This window comes from Eurosta solidaginis, chromosome 1 (genome assembly GCF_040869045.1).
Source record: "Eurosta solidaginis isolate ZX-2024a chromosome 1, ASM4086904v1, whole genome shotgun sequence".
Taxonomy (NCBI): Eukaryota; Metazoa; Arthropoda; class Insecta; order Diptera; family Tephritidae; genus Eurosta; species Eurosta solidaginis.
The window spans coordinates 365,955,740-365,981,218 of NC_090319.1; the positions used below are offsets into that span (position 1 = coordinate 365,955,740).

At 35.1% G+C, this 25,479-nt stretch overlaps 3 protein-coding genes across 9 annotated transcripts in view; 2 read left to right on the forward strand and 1 right to left on the reverse strand.

Annotated features, from left to right (window-relative positions):
• Positions 1 to 1,266: 1,266 nt before the first annotated feature.
• On the forward strand, positions 1,267 to 11,655 carry LOC137238181 (probable inactive protein kinase DDB_G0270444). 4 transcript variants are annotated; one of them, XR_010949126.1, is made up of 4 exons: positions 1,289 to 2,567; positions 2,634 to 2,776; positions 6,123 to 7,183; positions 10,294 to 11,655. XR_010949126.1 is itself a non-coding variant. In XM_067762868.1 (3 exons), the coding sequence occupies exons 1-3, from the start codon at positions 1,430 to 1,432 to the stop codon at positions 4,598 to 4,600; spliced, it is 2,463 nt and encodes an 820-aa protein (XP_067618969.1). In that variant the 5' UTR covers positions 1,267 to 1,429; the 3' UTR covers positions 4,601 to 5,204. The 4 variants fall into 4 exon arrangements, 3 of the variants coding, with proteins under 3 accessions (XP_067618969.1, XP_067618971.1, XP_067618970.1); XM_067762868.1 differs by lacking the exons at positions 6,123 to 7,183; positions 10,294 to 11,655 and adding an exon at positions 3,419 to 5,204 and having other exon boundaries at positions 1,267 to 2,567; XM_067762870.1 differs by lacking the exon at positions 10,294 to 11,655 and having other exon boundaries at positions 1,285 to 2,567; positions 6,110 to 6,337.
• A 3,921-nt stretch (positions 11,656 to 15,576) lies between these two features.
• Positions 15,577 to 20,249, forward strand: LOC137238183 (zinc finger protein 892-like). Of its 2 annotated transcripts, none has more exons than XM_067762875.1 (3): positions 15,577 to 16,846; positions 16,919 to 17,067; positions 17,148 to 20,249. In XM_067762875.1, the coding sequence occupies exons 1-3, from the start codon at positions 15,697 to 15,699 to the stop codon at positions 17,904 to 17,906; spliced, it is 2,058 nt and encodes a 685-aa protein (XP_067618976.1). In that variant the 5' UTR covers positions 15,577 to 15,696; the 3' UTR covers positions 17,907 to 20,249. The 2 variants fall into 2 exon arrangements, with proteins under 2 accessions (XP_067618976.1, XP_067618975.1); XM_067762874.1 differs by having other exon boundaries at positions 15,581 to 16,846; positions 16,913 to 17,067.
• Positions 19,485 to 25,479, reverse strand: part of CenB1A (Centaurin beta 1A) — a 55,736-nt gene continuing 49,741 nt past the window's right edge. For 2 of the 3 annotated variants that reach the window (XM_067762872.1, XM_067762871.1), the window contains exons 10-11: positions 24,570 to 24,790; positions 19,485 to 24,504 (exon numbers count right to left, since the gene is read on the reverse strand). In XM_067762872.1, coding sequence (XP_067618973.1) covers positions 24,318 to 24,504; positions 24,570 to 24,790 — 408 coding nt within the window. In that variant the 3' untranslated portion in view covers positions 19,485 to 24,317. Of the gene's footprint in view, positions 24,505 to 24,565; positions 24,791 to 25,479 lie in introns of those variants that run through there. The other variant, XM_067762873.1, reaches the window with a different exon arrangement.

The window sequence follows — 25,479 nt, forward strand, 5'->3', positions numbered from 1 at the left end:
GGCGAAAAGTGTTCAGTTCAGAGTTATTGATTTTCATTAAAAGTTTAATTTATTACGGAGGGTTACTCTTTTAAGTGTAAAAAGCAGAGAAAACGTAGAGTTTTTCAAAATATTGTGAAAAACTTTTTAATTTGAATTTCTGTACCCAAGTTCACTATATTTGTGTAACACAAGAATCTGGAAGTCCAACCCTTAACTATGAAAAACTGAAAAATGTACACTTATTGAAAACTCATTTGCACACACAATTTACACTTTGAATTTAGTTGTGTTTTTATGCACAAAATTTTGAAACTAAAAACAAAATTTTCATTTGTCAGAAAAAATTAATAAAAACAGCCTAATGTCAAAAAACCATATCGAAATACAAACTGGCTTGTTTATTTTTAATGAACTACGTTGCATTTTTCTTGTATTTCGTTAGTTTTTTTAAATATAGTTCACACACTTATACCAGTACTGAAATCTTATTGGCTCCCTCGACAAAAAATATAAGAGAAAATACAAGAATAGAAAATAAAGTAATGTCATATAGGAGTTTGATTTGTTTGCACACAGACGCTTTGGTTGTGTTGCATTCATTAATTCATCTGTCGGGCGAAGTATTGAAAAATTTACAAAAATGCTTTAGTTGCGTACCTACACTTTGACAACGCCAGACGAAAAACAATGAAACGCCGTACGTTATATTTGCTTTGAAGCGGCCAAAGCGTATATAATTTTGCCCTTATGCATTTGTGTAAACAGCCTTAGAAGTGAAAATGTTCCACGTTACACGTGTGGCGCTTTACATTTTGACTCCAATTTAAATAAATTTTGCTTTCCGTATGTTTCCGCATTGTTGCAGGCTATTTCATCTGTAAATACTACAAAGTTTTATTAAACTATTAAATGCAACTCAGCTTGAAGTACTCTTGCGTACCAAAAATGCAACTCTAGACCTGAGATTTGCATCAGGTGAGCGAGGCTGTTTGTAGTTTTGACATTTATCGCTTAGCTGACACACTTGTATAGGTACACTATGCGCAATGCGCATCTAAACATTAGATCAGCTATGTTTTATGACGAATGAATTGACCCTTTTCCTTTAGCTCTTTTTTTTCTCGCCCTTTTTTTCATTCTCTGAAGTGCAACTGTGACGTCGATGAGCAGAACGAAGCAATTTTGAACTCGTGAATGCGCAATCTGGTTTGTGATTTGTGTGTTTGCACCTTATCAACACAAATAGCGATTTCTGAAAGCGCCCAATGATTCGAACGGGTTTCGTTTTGAGGGGTATCGAAAATATATCGATCGTTTGATTTAAGTCATCACTGTCGTTCCATAACTATTTCGTTTGTTTATTTGGCCGACAGACAATTTCAGTTTGCATAATAAGTAGCCAATATTTAAGTAGTTTTAATACTTACCGCCATTAAACTAAAACAAAATGGAAGAGGAATTTTTCCCGGATCTGGAGAAAATGTGCAGATTGTGCCTATGCATACGGAATGACGAAGAACTTGTAGGCATTTTTTCGCAAAACGGAAACAACGCTGGCAATGGCAAAGGTACCATACAAATGTCCATTCCTATGCGTATTATGGCGTGCGCCGCTTTGGAAGTACAGGCTGGTGATGGTTTGCCAAAGGCAATATGCAATGAATGTCGCTACCAATTAGAAAAGTCCTACTATTTTCGCAAACGTAGTCAACTTTCAGATAATAAATTGCGCAAACATATACGCCTCCTTAATTTGGGTAAAAAGAGCAAAGTTTTTCAGAAAAATGAAGACAATGATGAAGAGGAACTTGAATTTGAGGATTCCATTATATTCATACAGAAAAGAGAGGAGGAAATGAAAGCCGAATCTAATGCGCTTTGTGAACAAAGGCTAAAAAATGATTTTGATCAGAAAATAGTACAATTGAAAAATGAGTGGATGGAACAGTATAAGGCAGAGCTGAAAGATGAGGTAGCAACTGAGCTATGCACCTCAGTGGTAGCTAAAATTAAGCAAGAATTACGTGCCGAAATAGAAGAAGAAATCAAAGTACAATTACGGCAGGAATGTACTGAGCAAGCAAAAGAAGAATTACGCACAGAAGTGATTGAAGAGTGTCGCGCAAAAGAACGCATTTCACTACTAGATGATTTACAGGTATTCCTGAACCAAAAAAAAAGAGATACTGTGGCAACAAAATTAAATAGTGCAGTTGTTCATACAGTAGTTCATACAGCCATACAACCGTTGGAAGCGCAAAGTAGCGACATGCCAGAAGCAGCCGATGAAGCAGTGCGCATCGAGCTTCCATCAACATCGTCTTCACATGAAATAATCGAAAATGAAGAAATGTGTTCCGAAAGTGATGTTGAAAATGTAGTAGAAGATGAGCCAGAATTTCACCTTATAGAGCCAATGAGCAATCGAGATGAGGAAGAGAATGAGGTAGTAACAACTAAGTCCCAGAGAAAACGAAAGAGCAGTCAACGGTTTAAATATTTTGAAGACAAAGTGGGTACGGCAAATCTTCGGTTACCAGCCCCGGAAAGTAGTAGTCGGGAACCGGGCTCGGATACATATCACAGTAATATTGACAAAATTTAATTGTATTTTAAATATAAATCTTATAACTATGTTGTAATTATTAAAGTTGCAGATACGGGCCAAGTGCAGCAATATAATTATAAAGATGGACAAGTACTCGAAAAAAGAGATAATGAAGATATTATAGCAGATGATTTCGAAGATGAACAGGCCGAACACTTAGCACAATTAAAAAAACCATATGCTGAGGTCAGTATTACACCACTTGTGTACAATAAATTAATGCATACATGATGAATTTCATATCAAATCCAATATGCGTTGAACCCGACCCCATCAGAATTTGATGAAATTTTGCATGGGGTTACATCTTACCCACCCAAACACAACCTCATTTTTAGAAATTGCATTTTCGAAAAATGTGGGCGTGGCAAGGTATCGAAATATCCGAAAATATTAGAAAAATGACCATAATAGGTACTTTTAAAGTGTGATTACTACGGAATGGCTTTACCGATTTCAAAGACCTTCATACCATTAGAAAGGTATTGAAAAACGCTTTCAAAAAAATACACTGTAACATTTTTTTAGTACACGGAAAAAAAAATTTTTTTTTAATAACATTTAAAACTGAAAAAACTTCAAAGATCAAGCAATTTTGAAAAATAAAATTTTATTTTAGAAAGGTCTATTTAATATATATAACATATCTGAAAACTAAAATAAGGTTTTTTTTTTTTAATTTATTTAAGTAAATGCATCTCTTGGTTACTTTATGATATTTTGATATCACGCGTAAACTAATCAACTGATTTAAAAAATTGTTATACCGTTAGAAAGGTATTAAAATCACCTTTTGAAAAAATACACTGTAAAAAATTTTTATTCCAGTGGGGTGCACCCCAGCTAACATCAAAACAACGGCTCGAATACTTCACGTACAAGCAAAAGGTCGGCGGTTCAATTTTGGAGAACATGAAATATCAAATCGAAAACTGCTCAAATAATTTGGATAAGCAAAAAATATTATCTCTATTACCAAACACCATGACATCTAAGGAAATTAAAGACATTTTTGGGCATGATTTATCTTACGAAATGATAAAAATTAGCAAAGATATACAAAAAAATAAAACAAAGTTTTCGGACGTCAAGCGTTCTAGCATGGACTGGCGTAGTTTACCTGAACAAACTTTAAACACAGTAAAATTGTTTTATGAAGATGATGAAATCAGCCGAATCATGCCTGGGTCACAGGACTCAATTGTAGTAAGACAAGGAAACATACGCGAGAAAGTTCAAAAAAGACTAATGCTGTCATCGCTTCGTGAAACTTACTATGAATTTAGAAAAATACATCCTTCACTTCAATTAGGATTTACAAAATTTACCATGTTGCGACCAGAGAATTGTATCAAACTTGGGGTTGGAAACCAGCAAAATGTTTGTGCGTTCACATTGCATCAGAATGTAAAACTGATGTTCGAAAAACCCGGTTTGAAATCGATGGAAGGTCAACATAATTTCAGAAGCTATAAAGATGTTATTAAATTCGTTGTCTGTAATGGTAATATCGAAAACAGCGAGTGTTGCGTATCAATGTGTGGTCGGTGCTACGATAATTTAACGAACCTTAGAACGATGATGTTGGAATATTACGAAAAAAATTCGATTCAAGAAGCCATTTACAAAAAATGGAACACAACACTCAGATGTAATCTCGAAACCATTTCCTCTACTACAAAAACATTTGTTGACGATTTTGTACAACACATCAATAAGCTGGTGTCACATCATTTCACAGCCAAGCGCCAGTCCCGCTTCGTAAGTGAACGAAAAATGACACTGCTGCCAGGAGAACTGCTAATTCAAATGGATTTCGCTGAAAACTATGCATTTGTTATACAAGATGCCATTCAAGGATATCATTGGAATAATAATCAAGCCACCATACATCCGTTCGTTATTTATTACAAAGATAACGATAATTTTATTCATAGAACCTTTGCCATAATATCCGATTGTAATATCCATGATCATAGCAGTTCATCTATATATTTCAAAAATGATTAATTTTGTTAAGACTAATATAAGCAATTCAATTACAAAAATTATCTACGTGTCAGATGGTGCAGGAGCACAGTACAAAAACAAATACAACTTAATTAATTTATGTCATCATAAAATTGATTTCGAAATATTCGCTGAGTGGCACTTTTACGCAACTGGCCATGGAAAATCTGCATGTGATGGTATAGGTGGGACATTAAAAAGAGGCGCTCGGAATTATAGCATGGCAAATATAAATCAAATTCAAACAGCGAAGGACATTTATCATTGGGCTTCACAAACGTATAACAGCTCCATAGAAGTTGCTTACGCAGACGCTGATGAATACAACAAAACAAAAGAAGAGCTACTTTCAAGATACAAAAATTCCAAAACTATTACGGGAACTCAAAGCTTCCATTCTTTTGTACCTTTAGATGAAACATCACTAAAAGTAAGCAAATATTCCGAAAGTCAGCAGTATGAGCTGCGCAAAGTTGTATATTAAATCTAAATAAATAAAAATAAAAAATTAACTTTATTAAGTGTATGTCTATTTATTGTGCGTGTCTGAAAAATTTGATAATACAATTCTTGTTCGAATCTATTAGAATACTTAGTCATAGTATCTGTATCTGTATAACTTCCAAAGTATAGCTAGGTACCTTTTTTGTCACACAATAATAGGAAAATAAAAATAAAGTTAACAAGAGATGGTTTTACTTATAAATTTTTCTAAAAGAAAAAAAACACCATTCTAGCTTTTATATTAAATCGACCTTTCTAAAAAATTTTTTTTTTAAATCGCTCGGTCTTTGAAGTGTTTTCCCAGTTTGAAAAACAAAATTTAGGAAAAAATTAAAAATTTTTTTCTTTCAGTGTAATATAGAATCTTTACGGTATATGTTTTCAAAGGTGATTTTAATACCTTTCTAACGGTATAAAAATTTTTCAAATTGGTTGATTAATTTACGCGTGATATCCAAATATGAGAAAGTAACCAAAAGATGCATTTACTTAAATAAATTAAAAAAAAAACCCATTTTAGTTTTCAGATATGTTATATATATTAAATAGACCTTTCTAAAATAAAATTTTATTTTTCAAAATCGGATGATCTTTGAAGTGTTTTTTCAGTTTTAAATTTTATTTAAAAAAATTTTTTTTTCAGTGTACTAAAAAATTTTTACAGTATATTTTTTTGAAAGCTTATTTCAATACCTTTCTAATGGTATGAAGATCTTTGAAATCGGTAAAGCCATTCCGTAGTAATCACACTTTAAATGTACCTATTATCGTCATTTTTCTAATATTTTCGGATATTTCGATACCTTACCACGCCCACAATTTTTCGAAAATGCAATTTCTAAAAATGAGGTTGTGTTGGGTGGGTAAGATGTAACCCCATGCAAAATTTCATCAAATTCTGAGGGTGTCGGGTTCAAAATGTACGTTTTTTTCAGCCTTTGATATGAAATTCATCACATGTACTTCCTCCTATATTTTTTTCTTACCTTGAGTACAAATATACAGTTATATAGTTTAGATGGAAACAAAAATGGAGACAGCGAGTTCCAAAAAAATGAAGAAGTGGCGGAAAAAGATGAAAGAAAATTACAGTAAGTGGCAGCAATATAAACGCAAGGAAGCAGAAAGAAAACGGAAATTTCGAATGAAACAAAAGGAAAAACTAAAAAAAAATCAAAATCTGCTTGACGAAAAGCGAGAGAAGGATCGCTTGCGGCAGCAAAGATTGCGTCAAAAAAAGAAAGAAGATTTTATTAAGAATGTGAAGAACCGAGCATACACATGTAAGCAAACGAAGGGGAAAGCTATGAAAAAAGCAGAGGCTGTGTTACCAAAAAACCTAAGAAAAAAATAGCAGTTTTAAAGAGCTTATGCATTAGGTCTTATATATTTATATTATATGCCATGGGAATAGGGAGAAGTTGGCACTTATTAAGCGGCAATTACCCACCCACGTGTGCCGTACGTACGGACGTTTGTCGTACGAAACACGTTTGACCGACCTCTCAAACCCGTAGGAATCAATGTGTGCGTCTATGTACATGTACATAACATATTTGTGTGTGTATTGTTTAGAGCAAAGCACTGTTGCCATTGACCAGTTTGCATGCATGCTTATGGAAACATCAACTTTTTCCAATTTAATTTTTGATGGTGTAAAAGGCTGGAATTAATATTAAATAAATATAAATAGATTACATATTTATAATCTGCACTTTTACATAATTATTTCGAATTATTTTCACAATTTTTCAAACTTTAATTAGGTGTTTTTGCATAAAACTGCAAACGGTCAAAACTTAGCGCACAAAAGTTTACTAGGCAACTCTCTCTAGTGAGAGAGCGATCAGCTGACACATTCTTACGGAATGTACGTACGGGCGTTGCACGTCGGTGAGTTTTCGTTTACATTGCACACTCATAAGATAGATCGTGTCAGCTGACACGTTTTTGGTACGTACGTTCGTGAGTAACTGCCGCATTAATCAGAAACTCGGAAAGACGGAATAAGCGTACAAGCTGCTGGTAAAAAAGACACAGTGCTGAGGACGTAGGTAGAAGCATACGAAGCATTCAAACGTAAGCAGGACATTTTTTTAATTTCATTTAGTTTATATTTCTTTTTAGTATTTCCATACCTGCACTTGAAATGTTATTTCCGTTAATTTATTTATTAGTTTCTGTTAGTTATACATAACCCTGTATTATAACGGGCAAACCAAATCGTCACATTCCCTTTCTATGTTATTCGTATAGTCAATACAATTATCTACTTTGTGTTATTTTGTTACTCACTCGAATAAAGTATATGAAATCGAACGGTTGTGGTGTTTAACTTGTCTGACATCTCCCTAAAAGGTTATGGGCCCAGACACACAAGAAACACGTGATTCGAAAAAATATATACTTAAATAAAAAATTGGTCGGTATACATATATTTTTATATTATCGTGTATTTTTTGGTAACGAGTCGAAAAAAATTTGTTCAAAATGAGCAACGGTTCCGTTTTAAATATTGAAAAACTAAATGGTGAAAATTATGAGAGTTGGTCCCTGCAAATGAAAAGTTTTTTAATAACCATGGACTATTGGGAAACAATAACAACTCCCCGTCCAGAAGGTGCTAGTGCGCTACTTAAAACTAAATGGGTAACTACTGACCAAAAAGCATTGGCTACATTAACGCTTTGTGTTAAACCATCTGAGCTCCTCATGTAAGGCAATACAAGCATGCAGCTGAAGCTTGGAACAAATTGCAAGAAGTATATCGTGCAAAAACGCCATCGAAAAAAGTAAGCTTATTTAAAAGCTTGTTTCGGTTTCAAATTAAAAGCGACGAAAAAATGGCAGGTCAGATAAATAGTTTTTGTAGCATAGCTGACAATTTACGCGAAATTGATATTGAGGTACCAGAAGAACTTCTATACATTTTGTTGTTGTGTAGCTTACCCGACGAGATGGAAAGTTTTGTAGTTGCCATGTAAAGCCGCGATAATTTGCCGACTTTAGAACAACTCAAGGTCAAAATTTTGAAAGAAGAGCTGCGTCGTGGAAGTCGATATGACAACAGCAGAGCAGAAAAGGTGTTTGCAGCGAAAATCGAAAGAAAGCAAATGGATAAAGCGGATCATCGCAGTGGTGCAAACGACAACGACAACCACAATGGCAGGGGAAATAGACGGCGAAATATCCAGTGCTATGCGTGTGGTAAACGTGGTCATATTAGATCGGAATGCAGCAATAAGTCACAAACAAAAGTCATGAGTGCATGTGAGAAGGTATTAAGTACCAACAACAATCATTGGATTTTGGATAGCGGTGCATCCTCTCACTTGTGCCGAGATATCGAATGTTTTAATAAGCTAGAAAAGAGTATACAAACAATATTATTAGCTAGTGGCGAGAGTGTTATAGCGCAAGGCGGTGGCGATGTGTTTGTAAATTCGGCACATTGTGATATTACTCTACGCAATGTTCCTTTTTGTTCCATACTTACATTCTAATATTTTGTCGGTTAGCAAAATAATTAGTAATGGGTATAGCGTTCACTTCGGTAAAAACATGGCTGTTCTGGTCCATAATTGTGGAAAATATTGCTTTAAAGCAAATATGGTGGCTGGTATATTTAGTGTAACCTTGGAAACGAGACGAGAGCGTCCTTTATCCGCAATAGACGGTGATAAAAGCAAAATTTGGCATTGCCGATTCGGGCATTTAAATTACAAAGATTGTTGGCTCTATCAAAATATGGTGCGTGGTATGCAAAGTGCAAAATAAAAGTTGCCCCATTTAAAAGCAATAATACAATTTACACTAAAAATGTTTAGAGCTTGTCCACTCGGATATTTGTGGTCCGCTGCGCGTATCATCTCAAAGCGGTTCAAGGTATTTTATAACCTTTATTGATGATTATTCGCGGTATGTATGGACATATTTTTTGAAAAATAAATCGGAAGCGTTAGCTGCATTTAAAGATTTTGTTTGCCGAGCAGAAAACCAAACGGGTATGAAGGTAAATGTTTTGCGCAGCGATAATGGGCGGGACTATCTGAGCAACGATTTCAAAGATTTTTTGAGAAAAAGGGGCATTCGCCAGCAAACCACCGTCAGTTACACTCCGCAGCAAAATGGAGTTTCTGAGCGCGCGAACCGAACGTTAGTGGAGATGGCCAGGTGCATGTTGGTAGCATCGAAGCTACCACAAAATCTTTGGACGGAAGCTGTTAATACCGCTACCTATATTCGTAATAGGTCTCCAACTGAATTTTTAAAGCATAAAACTCTGTATGAGTGCTGGTTCAATAAAAAGCCGAATATTTTTCATATGAAGGTGTTTGGTTGTGACGCGGTGTGTTTGAATAAGAAACCTGGTAAATCAAAGTTCGCACCAAAAGGTCAACAGTGTTCATTCGTAGGATATTCTGACCAGTCGAAGGCATATAGGTTGTACTGTAAGAGCAACAAAACCATAATAATTTCGCGTGACGTAATATTTTTTGAAAACTCGTTTTCAAATACGGCTGAGGAGCTTGAAGAGTTTGATATCTTAGATTTACAGAAAGCCGTTTTAACTACTGGTGAAGAAACCATAGCTGTGTCAGAAAGTGTGGACGATATACCTACCGGGTAAAACGGCGAAGCAGGGTTGTCAGAATCTGAGGTCAGTGATGAATGCTCAATAGTGGATGTTGGTGTTAAGCGCAAATGTGGGCGACCAAAAATTTTGACAGATGGCCAAGTCGGCAGGCCGCGGAAAATATTTGCAACAGAACCACAGGAGGTACTAAACCAAGTAACTACTTGTGCGCGTGATCCAGCTACAGTGGCTGAAATTATGTCGGATGGTTGTTCTAAATTATGGAGACAGGTAATGCAACAAGAATATAAGTCACTGATAAAAAACAACACCTGGGAGTTGGTGGTTACAGTAGTCGACTGCTGAAAGCGTCCACAAATATCGGGAAAGGTGTCCGACGACAACCAAATGCCTCAGGTACAATAACAGTAATAAAAAAAAACTGAAAATTTCAATTATAAATATTTGCAGTTGAAGCTGACAATTTTCATGTGGTTGTTGTAATTTTGATGCATTTGTTACCCAACAGAAACTATTGTGCACTTATATAAGTGACTTATGCCCAAATTAATAAAAAAATGGTTTTTCCTTTTTTTCTTTATTTCTTTTCTAGTGCGCCAACAAGCAGGCTCCAGCTTTGCGCCGTTGTTACCGTACTGCCATACTCGAGCTGGACAAGGGGCGCTCAAAGGCCAACGCGGGGAACACCCACACCCTGACAGATGATCCATTTGGAGATGCCAGCTGCTATGCTTATCGGAACTTATTAACTTTCCGACAGGGCATATATTAACACTATGATGATACTTAGACCTAGTTTACATATAATGATATTATCTTCGTTTTCGTACTTAACTCCTAATCGTTAACTATATAACTAGATTTCCCATATAAATGTATCCCTTCCAGAATAGAGAATAGATATATAAGCACAAATCACCTACCCAGACTGCGCATTCATGAGTTCAAAATTGCTTCGTTCTGCGCATCTACGTCACACTTGACTGCTTGAGCGAATGGAAGAAAGAGAGAAAAAAACAAAAGCTAAAGGAAAATGACGTAAAAATTGCCCATAAAAAACAGCTGATCCAATGCGCAATCTTCTCTTGTGTAATTTGTGTGATTTTATGGTTATAAGTCACCATTAACAGCCTAATTCTAGTGTGGTAACAACTTTCTTCACCACGATAACTTTCTTCATGTGGTAACTTTTGTACACTTTTGGAATTCTGCCCACGAAAGTAGCCGGATAATTGTTTACCCACTAAAAAAGGCGGTAACATCGATGTAACCAAACAAAAGCTGTTGTTTAGAAAAAGGCAATACTGAAAAATAAAGAATTGTGAGCACAAATAAGTAAACATAATAGTAAATAAAGTGTTGCCTCTTGCTATACATATTTGTTTCCAAGTACTTTCACAGTATATATTACACTATAGCTATGTAAAAACGTATGCATGTATGCACATAATACATCATCATAACACATCGTCCCGTGCATTTGTCACTAACATTTTCGTCGTTATAAAAAAAATCTATGCTAATATCCATTTTGTTATTAATAAAGAATCACTTGCAAATGTTTAAATTTTAGCCACAAATTGCTCAGCTGTTCATTTATCTGTCAAATCATCACTTTCTTAGCTTGGCAGCACCAATTCAACTTCAACTGAAATAAGTTGTAATTCGTAATACCAAACAGGAGTTGAGTTGTCTGAAAGTTGAGTTGTTTTAATTACAACCCAACTAACCCTACAAGAAACGCTGATAGTTTTACTAATACACTCACACTTGTAATTGACAATGCTGATCCTGCGAAGACGTAAACATTGATACTCAAATTTATGTATGTTCCTTTGTTCGCTCACACATGTCCGCATGTACCCAACGACAGCCTATAATCATGAAAAAGGACTCAAACTGGGAAAGCTTCGGACACCTGGTACAGAACAAAAGAACATACAGCAGATACCATTATGCATGTGAGACAGATACATAATTCTCAACGGAATTTTATGTATGCGAGAACAGTTTATCCGATTTAATCATGTTGTCACTACTGACTGTCATATGACAATCAAATGATTATCACTGTTGTTTTGTTGTTTTTTAAATTCCGCCATTTTCAACCGACGAAAACCATATAAAAAATAAGTTTAAAAAATGAAAAAGAGAATTTCAAAGCTCCATGCTAAAAGAAAAAAAATCGAAAATAATATTAAAAAATACCAAAAGCTGTCGGACTGTGTGGGGCGCACTCAAAAAATTGATACGCGAAAAATAATAGTGGTTAGTGGTGATTCATTTTTAAATGTGTTTCCGCATGAGGAAAGCGCTCTTCTGTTGTTTTGTTTTTTCTGAATTTAAATTGAACATTCTGAACTCGAATTCTTATAAAAATATTTATTTTAAACAAATAAGAAACACGTATGCTTTTATCACGTACAAAATTAAAAACGTAATGAAATAAAGTAAATAAAAAGCAAAAAGCATTGTTTCATTTTTGGCGGAATATAATAATGGTCATTTATGATAGTATAACAGTCAAACCTGATATCTACAGTAAACTATCATTTATGACACTTTTTGATAGTTAGAGTGTCAGCACTGATCCAGGAAAATGAATGAGAGTGAGCAGTACGGCTATATACTTAATCAGTAGGCCATGTTGGTGTATAAGAAAAGGACAACAACTCACACGTACACAGTTGTTTACATCACATTTGCGCAAGTCCACTTAAGTTTGTGATAGAAAGTTTGTATGAGGCACTGATCGTTAGGTTGACATTGCTGACAATCAGATGATAATCATATGATAGTCAGTATTCTTGTAGAGTTAGTTGGGTTGTAATTAAAACAACTTAACTTTCATACAACTCAAATCCTGCTTGGTATTACGAATTACAACTTATTTCAGTTGAAGTTGAATTGGTGCTGCCAAGCTAACAAAATGATGATTTGACAGATAAATGAACAGCTGAGCAATTTGTGGCTAAAATTTAAACATTTGCAAGTGATTCTTTATTAATAACAAAATGGATATTAGCATAGAATTTTTTTATAACGACGAAAATGTTAGTGACAAATGCGTCAAATGCGTAATGTTGCGAATAAGAAAACATTTACGCGATCACTCCAATCCCTTGGAATTACCAAGCACCGAGTAAGAACACGTTTAAAAAGTGACAATTGATAAGATTCTAATGTAGTTATTTTGCAGATTTGTAAGCTATTTTCGATTAAGTAAGGAAGCATTTTCCTCCTTACTAAACGAAATGAAGGGCCATTTCCGCAAACGCGTTCGAGGGACGGCTGTCCCTCATATTTTAAAATTAAGCGCTACACTCCGATTCCTTGCTGACGGCTGCTATCAAAAATGCTGTGGAAATGATTTTAGTGTTGGACTGGCACAACCTACAACATCTATAGTTGTCAAAGAGGTCTTAGATATTATTGAGGAGCATATTAGGGCGAAGTGGATTAAAACCCAAACAGCAAAAATTGTATTTTACTCTAAAACAGGATTCCCAGGAGTAGTGATTAGTATCAACGGGACTCACGTTCGCATAATTTCACCTTTTTTGGTTGCATCCGAACTGCGGCCAGCCTCGTCCAACTTCGGAATGTCGCTCCATAAAGTCAGAAAGTTATTCCTTCGTTTTAACGTTGTTTTTTCTATAAATGTGTACAAAATTGTAGATTTTTGTTTGATTAAAAAAGGTTTAACTACCGGCTTTAAATTTTTTGTTTTTTTGCGGTAACGTTTTATGAGACCGTGCACCATCTAACTCTTATCAAAGGTGGTATCAAAAGACGCGTTTCGATCTCCGTTTTTAGGATTAGAAAGCGAAAATTAAAAATTTTATTTCTGTCAAAAAATATTCACAAAAACCCACAAAATGGCCCCGAGAGGGCCCAAAATATGAGGCTCGATCCATAGTTTTTTTTCACAGAACATCTTTCTGCGTTGGCGGCCTTCGGTCCCGATTTGTAAAAATAACCCTGGGTGGGTCCAACGCCTTTCTGCATTAGTATGTACAATGTACAACAAATCTGGCAAAAAACAACAACCACATGAAAATTTGAACCGAAATGATATGAAAGAAATTAAATTTTAAATTTTTGTTTTCGGATTCTAAAATTGGAGGTCGAAAGGTGTCTTTTGATACCAACTTTGAAAATTTTTGTTAAAAATTAGGTGGTAAACCGTCTTGTTAAACGTTACCTTTTTTCAAAACAACTGCAAAATTGTATGAGACAACTGCTAGTAATCAGTTGTAAGATTATGACGTCTTTGACAACTACACCAACACAAGGTTGTAAACGGTAATGCCACAAAAAGTTGTTAGACTAGGCAACTCAACCGACATTTTTTTACAGGTTGAGTTGTAATCTGTAATACCAATTGAGTTGAGTTGTAAACGGTAATAGGGGCAAAAATCTAAAGCGCAGATAGGTTTTAGTAGAAAAAGGCTCAAAAATTTGCGTTTTGGTGTAGCCGAACTATGAGCAAACTCAGTAAATCATAAAGGATGCTTACTTTTTCACCCGAACGTTGACATTTCATAACAAAGCCTAGATTTAGTAAGTGTAATTTTTGAAAAACACATTTACTGATTCTAGCTCGAGGGTTCAGATTAAAAATCAAAAAGTTTCAACTCTGCAATAACGGAACCTGATTACATTTAAGTAGGTACTAGAAATTAGTTTACAGCGTTGTTATTGAAGTTTACGGGGTTCTGTACCTACGAGAATAAAACACAAAACACTTCTTTCGAAATTAAATCTTTTTATATTTGCTTCAAAATCTGAATATAAAAAAAAGTAAATTTGTTCAATCGCGATTCGTTATAATTTATAAAGTTACCCCTTTCAAGAAGTATTCCTGCCTTATTAACAGTTAAAATATTTCTTGTGCCAAGCTACTTAGTTTTCAAGTATTCGGCGTGCCTTAACACCACAATACTCCTGGAACACCTCAATACTCATGCAATATTTACATAGGATTTCTTTGTAAAACAAATTGAAAGTGTTACCAAACATAAAACCAATTAGTTTCATTACTTTACCTAGTTTTCTATTCAAATCTTAACTCGACGGCCATCGTAATGGCTCCATCAGTGGCAGCCCTGCCAAATTTCTTAGAGGCACACGTGCATTTGAGAAAAATTTTCTTAGCACAACTAGTGAAAAGAATCTATCACGATAAGTGTTTGATAAAAAAAAATAAATGTAAGGCGCGATAACCTCCGAAGAGATCTAAGGCCGAGCTTCTCTTCCAATTTGCGTTGTGCTCCTCTTGATTTTTCCCTACAAATTGGCCGGACGGGACCTACATGTTTTATGCCGACTCCGAACGGCATCTGCAAGGCAGATGAGTTTTCACTGAGAGCTTTTCATGGCAGAAATACAATCGGAGCGCTTGCCAGACACTGCCGAGGGGCGACCCCGCTTAGAAAAATTTTCTTCTAATTGAAAAATCTTATTTCTAAAATTTTGATGTTGCTTTGCCCGGGAGTTGAACCCAGGGCATACGGTGTGATAGGCGGAGCACGCTACCATCACACCACGGTGGCCGCCAGTAAGTGTTTGATAACCGATCGAAATATCTGGGTACTAAAACAAGAATTTTTTCTGATAAATCCGTGTAATGTGTTTGCCTGGTCTTTCATTTCTTTCTTGCTTGGTTTGCATGACCATTTTTGACACTTTTGTATGTTTCGTTTTTCATTTGCATAGTTTGTTTTGGTTATCCAATAGAAAATATATCTATTCTCTTTGCGGAAACATGTTTGCACCTAATCAACACAAATAGCGATTTCTAAAACCGCCCAATGATACAAACGCTTTTCGCTTTCAGGGGTATCGAAAATATATCGATCATTTCATTTAAGTCATCACTGTCGTTCCATAACTATTTCGTTTGTTTATTTGGCTGACAGACAATTTCAGTTTGCATAATAAGTAGCCAATATTTAAGTAGTTTTAGTACTTACCGCCATTAAACTAAAACAAAATGGAAGAGGAATTTTTCCCGGATCTGGAGAAAATGTGCAGATTGTGCCTATGCATACGGAATGAGGAAGAACTTGTAGGCATTTTTTCGCAAAACGGAAACAACGCTGACATTGGCAAAGGTACCATACAAATGTCCATTCCTATGCGTATTATGGCGTGCGCCGCTTTGGAAGTTCAGGTTGGTGATGGATTGCCAAAAGCAATATGCAATGAATGTCGCTACCAATTAGAAAAGTTCTACTATTTTCGCAAACGTAGTCAACTTTCAGATAGTAAATTGCGCAAACATATACGCCTCCTTAATTTGGGTAAAAAGAGCAAAGTTTTTCAGAAAAATGAAGACGATGATGGATTTGAAGAGGAACTCGAATTTGAGGATTCCATTATATTCATACAGAAAAGAGAGGACGAAATGAAAGCCGAAGCTAATGCGCTTTGTGAACAAAGACTAAAAAATGATTTTGATCAGCAAATAGTACACTTGAAAAGTGAGTGGATGGAACAGTATAAGGCAGAGCTGAAAGATGAGGTAGCAAATGAGCTACGCAGCTCAGTGGTAGCTGAAGTTAAGCAGGAATTACGTGCCGAAATGGAAGAAGAAATCAAAGTAGCATTACGCCAGGAATGTACTGAGCAAGCAAAAGAAGAATTACGCACAGAAGTAATGGAAGAGTGTCGCGTAAAAGAACGCATTTCGCTACTAGATGATTTGCAGGTATTTCTGAACCAAAAAAAAAGTGATACTGTGGCAACAAAATTAAATAGTGCAGTAGTTCATACAGCCATAGATTCATTGGAAGCGCAAAGTAGCGACATGCCAGAAGCAGCTGATGAAGCAGTGCGCGTCGAGCTTCCATCAACATCGTCTTCACATGAAATAATCGAAAATGAAGAAATCTGTGCAGAAAGCCAAGCAGAAAGCGATGTTGAAAATGTAGAAAATGAGCCAGAATTTTACCTTATAGAGCCAATGAGCAATCCAGATGAGGAAGAGAATGAAGTAGTAACAACTAAGTCCCAGAGAAAACGAAAGAGTGTTGAACACAGTCAACGGTTTGAATATTTTGAAGACAAATTGGGCACGGCAAATTTTCGGTTAACAGCCTCGGAAAGTAGCAATCAAGAACCGGGCTCGGATACATATCACAGTAATATTGACAAAATTTAATTGTATTTGAAAGATAAATCATATAACTATGTTGTAATTATTAAAGTTGCAGATACGGGCCAAGTGCAGCAATATAATTATAAAGATGGACAAGTACTCGAAAAAATAGATAATGAAGATATTATAGTATTTAATTTAGCAGATGATTTCGAAGATGAACAGGCCGAACATTTAGCACAAATAAAAAAGCCATATGCTGAGGTCAGTTGAATTAGATTACACCACATGTGTACAATAAATTAATGCATACATGTACTTCCTGCTATATTTTATTTCTTTAGAAAGACTCGAAATTAGACGAAAAAGTGTTATTTACGAAAAATATACCAGAAGAATCTTTTGCATCAAATAATGACGGTTCACTGCTAGTGCATATGCGTAAAACTAATACACCAAAAACATTCAAATGTGATTCCTGTCCAATGCTTTTTTCCACCAAAAATTCAATGGAGCGTCATAACCGTACACATGCCAAGGTCGAAGAACGTGGTGGACTAACACATGAATGCAAAGTATGCAATGTGCATTTATCCTGCAAAAGTGCACTCAAACGTCATATGATAATACATAGTGGTGAGAAACCACATTCTTGTGAACATTGTGGTAAAGCTTTTGTACAACGCGAAGTATTGAAACGCCATATGTTAACACATACTGGCGCTAAACCGCATAAATGCAACATATGTGGACGTACATTTACGCACAAATATAGTTTGATAAATCACGTCCAACGTACACACTCCGATGTACCAGTGCAGCAGCAGCACATCTGCCACCTTTGTCCCAAACGTTTCAATCATATGTCGGGACTGAGTCGTCATTTAGTTACTCATACCGGCTTAACTTTTCAATGTGTAGAATGTAAACGTAAATTTGCTGATCGTTCATCAGTGAGACGTCACATAACGAATGTGCATGACGGTGGAAAGAATTCTTCGGCGGATAGTAGTATTAAGATACAAGATATCGAATTTTATTCAGTCGACGATGACGCTATTATTGTGGCAAATGAAGAAAATAGTTCAGAATATTTGGTTTGATAACAAAATGTACTTTAATGCGTATGTACATATTCTATACAGAATATAAGCATAAAGATGTATGTTGGTATATTAGAAGTTCACACATATTGATTTTTGGATTTGTGTCCAAAAAATACATGTTAACAGCAAATAAATTTAATTTCTTAGAATTATACATTTTTAAATTTCAAATTGTAATTTAAGTAAAGTTTTTGTATTATTGTTAAACCTTACCTACCAATTGAAATATATTTTAGAATATGTACTACGTTTGTAAAATAAGGCCAAATATAGCACGAGTTGAGGTGAATTGGATTCATTAAATTTTATGAATAATGCACAATAGACCAAACGTCACAGTGCTATTCCCCCCAAAGCCAAAGTCTCTTATATTCTGACATCAACGTAATACATAGTCTCAGACCTACCGATTACGTTGTGCAGTACCCGCACATTGCAGCAAATCATTTTTTTAAACGCTCTCAGCGAGTTAGGGGGTCAGAATACACCCGCGGTAGGTATGCCTGTCGTAAGACTAATACCAGATTCAAGGGGTTGTGTAGCGCAACCCTTTTAGGTTGTCAGCGCAATATATAGCGACTCCAAACCCAATTGTCAACCTCACCTATCCGTGGCGAATCGTGTTTCAGTAACAGCAGAGGCTTTGACGACCCCGAACTCCTGTTGTTGTTGTTGTTGTAGCGATACGGTTGCTCCCCGAAGGTTTAGGGAGTGATCGATGTGATGGTCCTTTGCCGTTTACAGATCCGGTACGCTCCGGTAACACAGCATCATTAAGGTGCTGGCCCGACCATCTCGGGAACGATTTATATGGCCACATTAAACCTTCAGGCCAATCCGGTATTTTAGTCGCCTCTTACGACAGGCATACCTACCGCGGGTATATTCTAACCCCCTGACCCGCTGGGTTGACCCCGAACTCCTCATGGATCTAGGTGTGGAAGGGCGGGATGGCCAAGAAGGTCGCATGTGGTCATAACAAATCGTTCCCGAGATGGTCGGGCTTGGTATCGGAACGTACCGGATTTGCATACGGCAAAGGACCATCAACATCGATAGCACTTCCCAAGGCCTTCGGGGAGTGTCCCTATTGCTACAACAACAACAACAACAACATTTTTTTTAAACATTGAACCATAATAGAAAAAAACTTTTTTCCAATTTTCGAAGTTAGCCTCCAATGGGATTTCGAAAAGCTAAATTTGATGCCAGCTATATTTTTTATTAAATTATAAATTAAAACACTTAAAAATGTAAAAATAAGTGTATCTGCTTCTCTTCTTATATGGATGGTATGCTTTTATTCTGTTTTATATAAAAGGAGGTGCAAATGTTTTTGAAGATCTGAATTTCCAACCCGTATAATAACTTGTGTATTAACCCGCAACGAAAAACTATTTTTACAGTGTTATGATATTGTTAAAAAAAAAAATTATGTTTAATTTCGAAAACCCGTAACTATGTTTGGAGGTTAAATTCGAAAAAAAGAGGATTAAATTTTTTGGCTCGATCTCTTCAAAAATATTGGTTTGGCCCAATACACAGAAAAAATAAATTTAGAGAAACACCACTCACTTTGGATAATTTAATAATTTTTCTATTTTTGTAATTCTTTTATGTAGATTTTTAAGATTTTTTAACATACATATATGCATATGTATACAACTTATAGCACATACATACATATGAACATATATATATATATATATATTGACGGACAAATGTGTGTACCATTAACAAATTTTCACAGAAACCGTTTAAACGTTAATTTGTATATATGTATATATAACTAAATATGTATTACCAATATGCTTAGTAGAATTATTTGAAACATTTATATTAATTGTATATGCATATAAGTATTTCTATAAGTATTTAGATAGCTTAAATAATAAATACCTAACTAATTACACGTACAACAATGAAAATTGTTAATTTGAGATTTGAAATTAGCGCTAGTTTTGACATAATAAATTTAAAATTTTTAAAATATTTATTTTCTTATTTAAAATTAAAAAAAGGACTTGTGTTAAAGATAAACACTTACATTTTTTAAAGAATTAACTAAACTAGTGAAAGTCAACGAAAATATATCATAACATGCCTGATTTCGTAAATACTTGTTCTTTTTTTTAATAACTTTTCTCAATCTTAGAATAAACCACTTCTAAACACAACGATTATAAAAGCTTTTCATAGTAAATGCAGTGAATAATTTAAAAAATAGTGAATGTATTTAACAATTTGTTTCTTCTAATGAATATAACGAGTGAACAATGAGCAGACACAACTTACAAACAATAAATTAACTCCAAAGTTTTAAATAAAAAAAAAAACAAATTTTCAACAATTTAAAGTAGAACACTTTTGACATTTACATCCATACGGAACGTGGAGCGCACTTTTGATAAGACATACGATAGATATGTGTTGCTTGTGCTTGTGGAAATGTCCAATTTTATACACTTTAGTCCACAAGTATCTCACCGAAATGTTTTATTAGACACGAGTGGTGGCTCTAACACTGCATAGACCTACCTCTATGAAATGCTCAAAAACAGTTTCTGTTGAATACCTAGAAACATGGGCATCCTAACAGACATCTGATTGATGAGGCTACACCTCCCAGGGGCTTAAGAGGTCATCTCCGCAAGCAATATGAGGAAAAACGGCACCTGAGAACACAGCCATATGAAGCAAAAAAGCACAAGCAGGATTGCCCGTCGAATCCAGTCCTTACAGAAGAGGAACGCACTCTCCATAGGTAAACGCGCGTCAATCTAGCTCAACTTCGATCTGGGTACTGTAACAGGTTAAACTCTTACCTATTCAGAATGAACCCCGACATACAAAATGTATGTCCTGCTTGCAATGTGTCACCACATGACACCAACCATTATGTGGAAACACCGCCGCTAAAACCCCTCTTACTATGGTCCTCCCCTGTTGAAACAGCAAGGTTCCTTGGACTTAGAGGACATTGATGACAAGTTCTGATCGGCCGCACCTATTGGATGGGGCGAAACACTGCTACAACAACAACAACGTGTGCTAATTGTGAGTGGGTTATATAGAAGATATTGGGAACATATTTATCTTTCAAATGTTTCATTTATTTCCATCTGTGCTCAAATCAAACAAGCAATATGTTTAAATGGATAAAATCGCAAAAAAAGTTTTTGTTTCTTTTTTTGATGTATGTATGTTTGTTCTTGTATGTCAGGGTATATGATCTTGAGGACAAATTTTTCGGACCCACAGTAGATTGGTATTGAAATAGGTAAAATAGGATCATAATTTCGTCTACCTTTTCGACATCGAAAAATTACAAAAATTGCATAATACCTTAACAAATACCTATTAGGTGGTGAAACTTGGCAATGAATTGATTTTATATATAAAATAAAATTAGTTTTTGGAAAATGGGGGTGGCGCCGAGTACATACAAACAAATAATTTACAATTTGTGCACGCTGTAAAGCAAAAGCCGTTGAAGATATAATGTTAAAATAGGAGATGGTCGTTTTTTTACCGTTACACGAGGGAGAACATTTGCAAAATCGCCCACTTAAAAAAGTTTGTTGCTTGATAAAACTTGTAATAACTTTATGGTAGATCACAGAACGAAAATTTTAAATATTTTGAGAATGGCTTTTCTCCGTCCTTTTCTTTAAGTAATTTCTTCACAAAAAATAGACCAATCACCACGAAATTTGGTAAGAACATTGTTTTTACGACGATAACTGTTTTATAGCGCCTGTAGATTTATACGAGTCGACAAATTTCTTCGAGAACAAAAAGGAACACCTATAAAATGTACACCCTAATTTATATGTATGTAATGCATATGTATATGTTATCTGTTAGGTACAAATATTCAAAATTCTTCAACATATATGTAATGTATATTTTGCACAACGACGCCTGCCGATATGTAGTTATATAGTATATCGACTGAATGAAATATAACCCTAAGGCTGACGGCAGAGTGCACGCTACAAGCTAAGCTAGGCGACAAACAATTTTTATTTTCATATATTTTACAAGCGTGAACCATTCCTAGCACTCTGGCAACTTTTTCAATCCAATTTTCCATAATAAATAATTTGCATAGCTTTCTATCTTTATATCAAAGCAGCGCTTCTCGCTTTCACTCTGTCGTCAGACTTAGGCCCGGTTTTTCAGTACAAGTTCCACTCAGTTTGTCAGTTAAACTACGCTTAAGGGCGAATTAAACTTCTCTAACCATACCCATATCCATAACCATCTCCAATATGATCGATTAATGATGCCGTTACCTAAAAATCGTGAAAATTTCATAAAAATGAAGAAAACGCAAAAAATTACAAACATATTCCACAAAAAATAAGTATCTTAGTCATAGCGTATCCAAAACAATGAATAAAATCTACAAAAAGTTATTAAATTCACCAACTCAAATATTTTTAGGTTATGGATATGGCGAGAAACCAAAAACGAATTGGTTGGCTATGGTATGGTTATGGCGTTAGCGTTATGGTATGGCCCCATTAATCGATTACATTGATTTCCATAAGTTAGGTTCGATCAGCTGTTTTATATGGTTATGGTTTTATGGTTATATGTCACCATTAATTGGCTCTTTAACCTTATTCTGCAGGTTTTCACTCGACTTTAACTGAAGTTTAAGCTGAGCTTAAGCGGCCGATCTGGCTGGGTTAAACTCTAGTTAACCTATCAGTTATTTGCGTTCATTCGAAATGGCGTCGAATATACCCAACAAGCATTTGGGCTTGAGTGCCATTAGATCTCATGTTGATAACTAGGCATAACTATTTCTAAAATCTCAAGAGTTGTTTCGAAACAGCGGCTGAACTCGAGAACCAGGCCGTACTCAGCAAAAGAGGGAATTTTTTATAAAACAAAAAAATGCTATTATTTAAGTTTAAAAAATTTAATTCCCAACTTGTGGTTCTCTAGCTGGACTCGAATGAAAGATTCCATACCACAGTCTTTTGACGAAAATAAAATATATATAATTTATTTTTTATTTCTCACAATAAACGGCTGTTTGTTTTGGTGGACCTGATTGCGGATTTTGTTTTTAACTCCACCACAACTCGATATGCAATGTAGGATATCAACTGGAGAAATGTGTTGAATATTCATTTGAGAACTGTATATTTCTCAAAATATCTCAAAGGTCGCAAAATAATTTAATATGACGTCTTAAGGAAGGTTTCGACGTTGGAGATTCGAGAACTATACATTTTACAAAATTTCTCAAAGGTTGGATAGTTATTGGAGAATGAAGTTGAATATCAACTAGAGAACTATCTGATTTAAGAATAAATTAATAATGATGTTGGATATCACTTCCGCATTTAGATATATATTTCGCTGTAGAAATTTTTTTCCATGTTTGTTGGGTAAACAAAATCCAGCTGTTGCCGTATCTACAAATTATCTAGATAATAAAAAAACAAATGTTGCCGCACAAAAAATTCTACCCCAAAGGCGGCCTTAAACTTTGACTGAGTTTAAGCTTAGCTTAACCAAGTACTGAAAAACCGGGCCTTATTCAGCTGCCAGTTCAACAACATACTATTTCAGTAAACTTTTGAAGAACGGTCTACCACAAAATTTAATTCAAAAACGCTCTGTCCTCCGCTGAAGAACACTGTCTTAGCTCAAAATATACTGAATTGATTATGGCGGTTTTGAATAAATTTCTGCAATACACCGATTTAAACAAAATTTATTAAGATAGGGTCTTTCCAAACTTGCAGCTGAAATAGGATGACATTCGACTCAGCAGTTCGATATGCTAACAGTCAGATTTTGCTGGAGGTTCAGTTTTCTTAAATTTATACATATGTGACCTGGAATCATGAAACGACCCTATTGTGCTCTTTCCAATGGAACAAACTGTAGTGTTCTATCTTTCTTAGTTTTTTCACAAATCGCATTTAAAGCCAAATCGGACCACAAATACGATTTTTTTAAATATTTCGATCCATGCGCCATCTATCGGGGATTTTTTTCTTATTATTACATTGTCATCTGGTTCTGAACTATATTCCGAGTTTCAAGCTTGTAGCTTATCGGGAAGTTACTTAAATTTTAATTACAAAATTCGTTCACAACGGCCGGCCGCTACACAGAGTCAAGCTAAACAAAAACTTTAAACGCGTTTTTCTCGAAAACTTGTTTTCGCACAATAGGATCGTTTCATAATTCCAGGTCACATATGTATTTATAAGTGTGTATACCTTAAAAGCGGCTGAATATCATTTAATTGTTTATATATCATTTCTTTAAAATTTTTTTTTTATTGTATGCAATTGGCTATTTTTGTTATCTTGATATATTTTTTAAATACTTATCAATCTTTTTTTTGTATTTTATTTAGCCATTTTCGGTACAGTACTAGTCCGAATTTGTGAGGGAAGAACGCTGTGATTCGAGTGTATTTGTATCGTTGCGATTGCGCAACATGCGTGGTTGGCTTGACGCAAAATTTGAAAAGTCTTTCATGACATCTTTATAGGTTTCATCTTCGCCATTACCTTCGTCGTTCATGCCAATTTCGTCATTAAGGCGCGTTAGACGTAAACTAAAATATAAATAAATAATAAGTTTTATTAACATAAAACGTTATTGCAATTTTATTGTAATTACAGCGTCACTATATCCGCGTTACGTTGATCAACAGCTATGTCAAGTGGTTTTTTACCGTAATTCGATTCGGTATCATATTTGGCTTTGTGCTTGAGCAGCAAATACACTTGGGCTATATAACCTTTTGCCGTAGACAAATGCAACGCCGTTTCGCCATTATCATCGGCCGAATCGATCGGTACACCATTCAACAATAAGTACTCACATGCCATAACAGAACCCTACAGGTAGATACAAATTTAATAATTGATATGCATTTACATAAAATTTTGTTCAAAACATTTCTTTTTTAATCTTATTTGTTTTGGGGTCCTTTCGGACATTTTAAGGATGATTTCGGGGCTATTGCCAGATCATATTGGGATCGTTTTTGGGACCTTTTTATACTCAGCCTGCTTTACACACAGAGTATATTAACTTTGATTGGATAACGGTTGGTTGTACAGGTATAAAGGAATTGAGATAGATATAGACTTCCATATATCAAAATCATCAGTATCGAAACAAAATTTGATTGAGCCATGTCCGCCCGAGTAAATTTTGAGGTATCTTGATGAAATTTGGTATGTAAGTTCCTGGGCACTCATCTCAGATCGCTATTTAAAATGAACGAAATCGGACTATAACCACGCCCACTTTTTCGATATCGAAAATTTCGAAAAACCGAAAAATGCGATAATTCACTAACAAAGACGGATAAAGTGATGAAACTTGTTAGGTGGGTTGACCTTACGACGCAGAATAGAAAATTAGTAAAATTTTGGACAATGGGCGTGGCACCGCCCACTTTTAAAAGAAGATAATTTAAAAGTTTTACAAGCTGTAATTTGGCAGTTGTTGAAGATATCATGATGAAGTTTGGCAGGAACGTTACTACTATTACTATATATGTGCTAAATAAAAATTAGCA